Source organism: Hakea prostrata, chromosome 2 (assembly GCF_041222555.1).
Source record: "Hakea prostrata isolate BN-2017 chromosome 2, UWA_Hpros_2, whole genome shotgun sequence".
NCBI classification, from domain to species: Eukaryota; Viridiplantae; Streptophyta; class Magnoliopsida; order Proteales; family Proteaceae; genus Hakea; species Hakea prostrata.
In genome coordinates this window covers 5,817,758-5,826,780 of record NC_142601.1, presented here as the reverse complement: position 1 = coordinate 5,826,780, position 9,023 = coordinate 5,817,758, and the positions used below count along the sequence as shown (strand labels likewise).

The 9,023-nt window shown below is 36.5% G+C and overlaps 1 protein-coding gene across 1 annotated transcript in view; it reads left to right on the top strand.

Annotated features, from left to right (window-relative positions):
* Nucleotides 1-5,024: 5,024 nt before the first annotated feature.
* Nucleotides 5,025-9,023, top strand: part of LOC149023465 (uncharacterized) — a 123,353-nt gene continuing 119,354 nt past the window's right edge. Inside the window, exons 1-2 of the mRNA XM_089144000.1 lie at nt 5,025-5,412; nt 6,046-6,125. Coding sequence (XP_089000126.1) covers nt 5,206-5,412; nt 6,046-6,125 — 287 coding nt within the window. The 5' untranslated portion in view covers nt 5,025-5,205. The remainder of the gene's footprint in view (nt 5,413-6,045; nt 6,126-9,023) is intronic.

Below are 9,023 nucleotides of genomic sequence, written 5' to 3'. Positions count from 1 at the left end.
TGAATAATGATCGTTTAATTTTCTTTTGTCAAACTCGGAACAACATGCTTTTTTTCTTCTTCTCCTCTGGTAAGAAGATATTTAGTCTAGAGGCAAAAAACACATAGTTGTTGTAAATGTGTTTAAAACTTTATATAAATATTTTATTTATTTTAATTGTGTCTTTTATCCATGGTTTTATTTAGTCCCACATCGTGTGGAGATGATCTGATTATATAGTTTTTATATAGTAAGAGCCCAGGTATTATTAATTTACTTGATACCCTATAGTGACCCTGCCATGATTATATTAATATATATATATATATATATATTATCTATATGACTTGGGACTTGGGTCGGGGACTTGATCCCGGAAGGCCGGCTTTGTCATGGGCCCTATCTCGGAAAGCCCACTACTTGGGTGAATACATGGAGATGCCATTTGAGTGGCACTCTCCTATAGGGAGGTCAGGCGAAGGTACCTTCTTTGAAGAGAGTTGAGCTGAAAGGTACCCTCACAATCTCAACTTGGGCTTTTTTTTTCGTTGAATAATGATCGTTTAATTTCTCTCTTTTGTCAAACTCGAACCACCTGCTCTTTTTCTCTTCTCTCTCCTCTCGATAAGAAGATATTTATTCTAGGGGCAAAAAACACACAGCTAATGGGTTACAAAGCTCCAACTTTTGCACACAGCTGGAGTGCCTAATTTAGTGCACTTTTTCAATGACTGGCTTGTCAATAGTTGTCTTAATTTGGAGACTAGCTTGCATTTGTCACTATTGGTCCCAAGTTTGTGGGTAAATAAAAATACAACATTTATTACAAGTTTGAGGCTTTCTTTTTGGGTGAATGCTTCTTGCTTCTTCATCATTCTTATAAACCTTATTTTTTGTCTCAACATAATCCTTTTGCCATAGGAAAGGAAGAGAAGGGAGAAAATACAGCCTTCATTAGAATCATCATGGCTAAGAACCATCCATCTAGAATTTGCCTTATTTAAAGAGTTTTTAACCATAAACTTAAGATTAAAATATTTGTATATCATCCTTTGGTTGCTTTGTTTCAAATCCTGTGGGACTCCTGAATCCATTGGAAATATCCACAGTATTGCTTACATGGTATTCCTCTTGTTGCGTTACATCAGTTCTAGGAGAGGAAGGATATGTCTTTTTCCAGGATGAGCTGGCACTTGCATGAATTCTCTACTTCAAATTAGAATCTAAATTCTGTCCGTAATCAAAAGATTAGGAAATAAGAAAAAGAAAAAGAAAAAAAAATAAAAATATATATACACACATTACAAACTCAATCTATTTTACATGTAGCAGATGCATGTGGACTTTTTGCGTCTATTCTAATTGAATTGAATAGGGTAAAATAGGGTACAATTTTCTAATTGTAGTTATGATTTTACAAATATAATCTATAAAGTAAATATTTTATAACTATTAGAAATTTTAAAAGTTGGAGAAGAATAATAGAAAGAGATAATGGAGCAAATTTTGAGATTTTTTTATATGAAAATTTTTCATAGTTTCTATGACATATATCAATAATCAAATTGAAGGGTACATGCAAATGCAAATGGGAATATTACAAATTGGATTAAAAGAGAACCAATATTACAAACTAACAACAAGGTGAAAATGCTTTTCCATAAAAGTTGGAATTGCATATTAATATTAGTTTTGCATCCGACAAAAATCCACATTAATGCAATGTTGTGTCCTTCATTTGAAGAAAAAATTGAAATCATTTCCAACTCAAAGCCTTCAGTTTAGATGGTCCCAAGGATGCTCCAGTGTAGGCAACAATCGATGAAAATTATTTTTTACCTTCCTTACATAGGCCCTCTTTGTAAAGTTATTGTAATCATTTTCTCTAAGATGTTAGCAACAAGGATGTCAATACCTAAAATTCTATTAAGTAAGGTATTATGGGAATTTGATATTTTTATCAATACCGACCATCTAATTTTGGGGTTTAAATGGTCGACTCCTCAACTGCTTCAAAGAACAATCTTGCTCATTTAATTTGAATCCTCATGAAATTGCTCTACTTCTCAGTCACTCATCCTTGGAAGATGTAACCCTTATAGAGGCTGGCAATTGAGAAAATTAATATTGTAGGTTATTGTATGCTCTAGTAAATACATTTTTAAACTTTCATCATCTCAAGTAAAGAAAATTAATATTGCAGGTTATTGTATGCTTGTTTGCATTCAATACAGACAGAAGACGGGAACACTTTTGATTGTGGGCACCTGCCAATGAACAAATGATTAAGAAAAAATTATAAATACAATTTGAAATTCTACTTCAAAACTATGAATGTACAAATCAATAAAAAAGGGACGAAGGGAAAGATTTATTTAAGTTCTTTTTTGGGCCGGGGGGGTGTTCAGTGAGGGTTTAGAAAGGGTAGAAAGAGGCTAGGGGGAAGTGTAGGAGGATTCGTTATGTATGGTTATATGTATGTGGGTTTGGTTTTGCATGACTGCAAGGGGTGGTAGGGGGAGGCAGCCCCTCATGGGAAAGGAAGCTTGTGGAGTTCCTGCAAAAAGACCATAGCCCTCGTAACTCAGCCTTCAATCGCTTTGCACCAAAAATTATTTTGGCGTACCCGATTTACATGGAAAATTTTCATCTAGACGGCTTAGATTACCTTGAGATATGGATGGTATTGATTATATATTGGTTTAGGGTTTTTGGTATAAATGCAATTCTCTTCTTCTATAACTGGCTTCTTAGTTTGTTGAAATTAGTGGATTGTTTGGTGGCTGTAGGTTTTTTCTTTTTGAGTTTTCCACATAAAATCTTGTGTGTTTTGTATTTGATATTTTTCTTCTTTCTTTCGTTGGGCGATTTTTTTATGGTTCAACCCTAACAGGTTTAATCAGTAATTTCACATAAGCTCAAGATATTAGCCAAACGACACCAAGAGATCGAGGGGAGGAGTGGGGGTTTTTTTTTTATTATTATTTTTTTTGGGGGGGGGGGGGACCAAGAGCTCGAGGAATGGAAGGTGGAGAGGGGGTATCTTTGAGGATGCTTGTGGAGCAGACGAATTTGGGACCCACAAGATGATAGAGGATATTAAGAGGGTTCAAAGGGTCAAACCAAAAGGAAATGTTCTAACCATTTGAGACTTGGAATGGGAGAGATTGAAGGGCCAGGGGGCGGAGTCAGAGAAGCTTTTTTATTTTTATTTTTTGGTACTGGTGCTTTTTTAATACTAGAAATGAAACGTCGCCGGATGAGTGTGAACCCAAGACCTCCCCATGGGAATCTAGGCTTTTAACCGCTTTACTAACCCACCATTGACGGAGTTAGAGAAGCTTTTGTCAAACCCAAAAGAGATCAGTAGGTTAGGGAGAAGTCTAGAGGGAATTATCCTTAGGGAGGTACAAATACACCCAATAGATCCTGATGAAGTCGTGTTTGAAATCAACCTTTCAAGTGAGCTTTAGGAGGCACACTATGTTATAGTCTTTGATTCTATGGAAACCCAAATAACCACCTTTTGTCTCTGTGGTGGATCGAGGACCAACTAAATGGGAAAATGAATCTTTTAGTTTCCTAGCCATCCCAGAGAAGCCAAAGAAGAGGGCCTCCATACCAAATAAACCATATTTGTGCACCTTGTAAAGGCGGACCTACCCTTCATCTGGGGCCATAGCGCCGCCATTTTTTTGTTTACATAAGCCCATTTTGGGATTTTTGGCTACTTTTTGGTACGTTGACCTTCTTCTAGTGTAAAATATCAACACTTGGCCCCTTATATTATAGATATTTTTTTAAAGATAAAGATGATGGATAAAAATGTCATTATGAGTAGACCTGTAAACAAGTCAGATTCGGCTCAAATACATCAGTATCTGAATCCGAAGCCGATTAGCAAAACCACTATCCGAATCCAAATTTGGCAAGAATTTAGAAAATACATCCGAATTCGAATCTGAAACTTTATCTGATATCCGTTAATAATCCGATCTGATAAACTATCTGATTATTGATTGATGATTGTCATTTTTTTAATTTTTTATTTTCAATTTTCAATTTCAGAATCCGATTATTAGCCTCTTTTTTTAGAGAAAAGTGTTTAGTACTTTACTCTAACTGGATAATTTTCGATTTTCAATTATTTGGTTACTGATTACTGATTTCCAAATCCAATTATCATCTCTTTTTCGGAGAAAATAATGTTAAATACTTTACTCTATCTGGATAAATTTTTTTTACAGATGTTATCTGATAAGCAATTATCCTAATCCAAATTCGGTTGATTAACGGACATATACAAATATTTTTCGGTAAGAAAAAAAATCTAGATACAAATATTTGTAAACAAATACAAATGCGAATTCGGAGGTGGATTTCGACTATCCAAATACAGGTCTAATTATGAGTCCCCTCTCAATGTTGAATCCTAGTTCTGCACTAGCACCTTGGCAAGCATTACTGTGACTCTCCCATCCAAGCTTTGTTTGATTAGTGATACAGGAAAAAAGTTTCACGGAATAAATTTTATGTATAATACCTTCAACCCGTATCAAATTGAAGGTTCCCAAAAGTGTCATTAAACTTGACAGAAGTGTACAAATTGTTGCTATCAAGAACGCCATGCACTAAAACTGTGCCATAACTAACTATTCCTTTAAACCTCAATCAAATTTTCTTATTACCCAGAAGAAGAAAAAAATCAAATTTTCTTGAAGTAAATTAACATACATATACATCTACATTTCCTCTGTTTTCATACTATCCAAATTCTGACTTACATCAAAGCTCAAAAAGAGCTCCAGGCCTTTTGCTACTGCCACACTGCTTTAGTCCCTGCATCAAACAGTGGCCCCACAGGCACTACCGCGTCACCATGCACCTGTGCAAGCAATCAATCCTGGAATGCATGAAATAATCGTCATATCCTCATTAGGATACAATGGTCATTTCATATGATTACCATGTCTAGGCAAACTCCACGTGGCCTACTCTCCTCCCAAAAAGTATAAACAGGAATTCTACGACTCAACCGAGAAAGACTGAAATGTGAACTCTCTGTGTGTTGCCTTTCATCTTTAGAACTTCTTGACAAGCAGTTCAAATGCAATGAATGCGAGAAAGCTTTCGAGATTTATCTTTAGGTTTTAGAGATAGTGACACAGAAACACTGTGACGCAGAGGGAATAAGAGAATCACGCAGATTGAAAAAGAAGACAAAAAATGTCGACGAGCTTTAATCCTTCTCGAAACCCCGCTGGTGGGAGTTCGAGGTTTCAGTTCGGCGGAGTTCCTCAGAGACAAAAGTCTTTGTCGTTAAAGAAGCCTCCTGAGCCGCTTCGACGTGCCGTTGCCGATTGTTTATCGCCTTCGTCTTCTCACCATGGGAACCTTTCCCCTGTTGCTTCTGAAGCTACCAGAACGCTACGGGTTCGTAATTCCGTTTCCTTGTTTTGATGCCTTGTACTTGTTCAATCTGTTTTTGTTCGGCCCGTTGGTTTGATCTTGTTATTTGAGTTAGTCCGATCTGAATTGGTTTCTAAAGTCTGTTTGGCAGAGTACGTATCCGTGGATGTGTTTATTGGTAGTTAAATTAAAATTTGATTGTTCGGGGTTAATTGGAATTGCTGAAAATCGTATTTTTCATTTTATACAGTGATGGATACGAAAATGCATACACTTACTCTTTTATGAAAATTTTGCTTTGAATTCCAATAATCGTTCTCTTAATGCAACTCTGTGATTCACATAGCCAAGACTATCGTTTTAGCAGGGAGCACGGGAATGGGCCTATTGATTTTATTTCTTATTTGTTTGCGCTTTTTTTTTTTATATATTTTTATTTATTTTTTTTATAAAAAATGGACATGGTAACTTTTTCCGGATTGCAGACGTTACACTTTTATATTTCAGTGAAGTAACCTTGATTTCTTGCTACTGACTTGCTGCTTACTATTTAATTTGATCGTGATTGTTGTACTTTCTTTTGACCTAGCTGTTGTCTGTGTGCTCTAAGTTCACCACCTCATCTTTGTTGGATGTTATATATCTTTCTGGTGGCAGGATTATTTGGCAGCCCCTTCAACTACTGATCTGGCTTATTCTATGATTTTAGACCATGCACTTGCCGAGAGGGAACGCAGGTACTCCTAAGATTCTGTGGCAGTGGCAATATTTTGTAATTCAAATTGTAATTAATACAAAAAATTATTGTCTAATCTTTTAGCACATGCAATTATATATTGACATCCTGCTTATGATGTACTCTTCTCTCACTTCCTAATTGTGTTTTTTTTTGTTCCATTATATTATATCTTATATGGCTGCTTGAGGGCGACAGATCATAAATTAGTTTCAACTATTGCCTTTGTGTGAACTGGATCTTAACACTACTTTGTTGATCATTTGTACTGATTGGACCCTGATATAATGCCCAATAGATGGTAATCCTTATATCTCTAGGCTTCTTATAGAAAAAACAGTGAATAGATGAGTATATTAGTTCCAAGCCTGATTTCTGTCTATGCATCATTAGCTCTGTTGTGATCTGTAATTTACATGTTATAGGGCAAAAGACCTGGTAATTGAGCTACGCTATTGCATTATTCCATGATTTAATGTATTTTGCTGAAGGTACTGCAAGTCCTGTGCCTTCAATATATCCAAGAGCTTATAAGGTTGCGGTTTCTAAGCTTCTTCTTGCTTTTGGTGTTCTTTCCCCGGACCACAAAAGTGCAAAAAGTCAATCAGAAGAAAATATGGTCATCCTATGTGCTGTCAAAATAATATAGATAAACAGAGTCCCCTGTTACTTTATCAAACTCCCACTAGTATTCCTACAAATGCTGGAAGTGTAATTTTGATTCTGTGAGCTGCAGTCTCACATTGTAGCTCCACGAGTTCTATTAAGAATTCGTTAACTACTTGTCTGGCCTCACGGTTTCTTGATTAGGCTGATCTAATAAGTTGGCTATCCAATCAATTCTGGAGCTCTCAACACCAAATTGAAACAGCGCTTGATGCTGGACCACCGCTTCGGATAACCCTAAAACCTTTCGGTTATCTAGATGGAGATGAATTGGGTCCAATTGAGGTTTGGAGTTAATACGATTTTTTGGTTTTATTTGTTGGGCTTATCAGAAACTTGGTTGTTTTGGAATTTGAGTTTCTTTGAATTTCCTTTTTATTGCTGTTGATAGTCTCAGATAGGGTTAAAGGAGTGAGGTCAAGGCATTGAAACAGCCTTTCAGCAAGAATTGCTGGGTCTAAGACTGTGTAGGAAAATTGGGCCCCCAGATTCTGCTTGTGTGAAAGCTTTTGGCACTGGGTTCTCCCTTTTCTAGTCTTAGATATGGTTAAATTAAAGTTAGTGTATAGTTTCAAAGTTTATTTAGATTTTTATTTGGGTGTTATGAGTCAGTTTTGTCTGCTCCTCAGACATCTCATTTGAATGTTGTTATACGTATCTTGAGTTGCCCCAAGAAGGCTCATGGATGTGGCCTACTTTGCTTGGATCATAGCCATAGACAGGTTGAGGGTTTTTTAGATGATAATTGGGCTATAACTCCTGTTGGCAGAAGGCCATCTACAAGTTATTGTTTGTTTGAGGGGATCTTGTGTCATGGAAAAGCAAGAAATAGACAATTATGGCCTGATCCAGTGCAGGGTCAGAGTATCTACCCAAGATATGTAATACATGTGAGTTGATGAGGGTGAAACAATTGTTGACTGATCTTAGAATTGTAGATGGCTCACCTAGCTGCTACTTATGTCGATTCAATCCTTTGTTCTGTGGATGAAGTATACACATCAAAGTAGATTGTCACTTTGTTTGAGAGAAGTTGCTACATGGTCTCATTTTCCTAGTCATGTTCGAATAGGAGAATAAGTTGCAAATTTGTTTACAGTCTTAGGGGAGTGATAGAGTTAACTAGTTTTAGAACAAGCTAGCATGATCAATATCTATGCTCCAACTTCAGGAGGAGTATTAGTAGAGACCTTCTTAGTGTCTCAGTTCTAGTCAAGGGTAATATATGTATTATGTTTCATCTGCTACATTCTTGTTTTCCTATTGTGTCTTTAAGTGAATATATATTTGACTTATTAAATGAGACGGGTGACGGCATACTAAATGGGGAACTCCCAGGAGTTATTGATGTAGCCCTAGATTGAAAGGAATCAACTAGAGGCCAGCTAACAAAGATCTCTATGGAACCAGCCAATTCAATAAGGCCAAAACTGAGTGTGGAGCCCACTTGACGTTGAGGGTTAGGGTTGATGGTGGGGATTATGCCAAGTTGATGTAGGGTAGAATATGTGTCTGAAGTCACAACTGAATCAGTTTGTTAAATCTGGAGGTATGAAAGTTTCAAGTAGAATTAGGACTGAAGGGGAAATGTGTAATGTCAGGATGTCGTCCAGCTGGATGGGTCTGAAATTTGAATTGAGTTTCTTCAGGTTCAGGAGAAGATTTGATCAAAATTTCAACATATTTTAATGATTAAACGTGGCTGGGCAGAGTTAAAGAAACACTGTATGAAATTCTAGAATGTATCTGTAGGTTAACAGCAGTTTATTTGAAATTGAAACTTGAACAAAATTAGATCCCTGGATGTTAGGGTTTTAATGGAATTCTTGGACAGCAGCTAGGAATCTAGGATTGAAGGAGGTGCATGAAGTTTGAGGCTTTGGGTAGATCTTGAATGAACTGCAATGGTGAAAGGAAAGATCAAGAAGAAGAAGATTCAAGATTTCATCCAAGATCCATCCAAGACTTACCCAATTTTCTCAACTGCGAGCTTCCTCTTCCTTTTCCTTTAACCCTAGACTTCCCAAACTTTTCCACCCTTTTCCTTAATTGATAAAACCCTAATGCATCTCACCTAGGGATTTTCTCTTCTCGACTTATCCATTACTTTCTAAAATTATTTGATTAAACTTTTGTATTCCTCATTCCCCTTTGTGCATATCCCACCCTATCTTTATTAGTCCAAATTATCCCCTTCCCTTCCCATTAACGCTACCTTATTTCCCTAGGATCT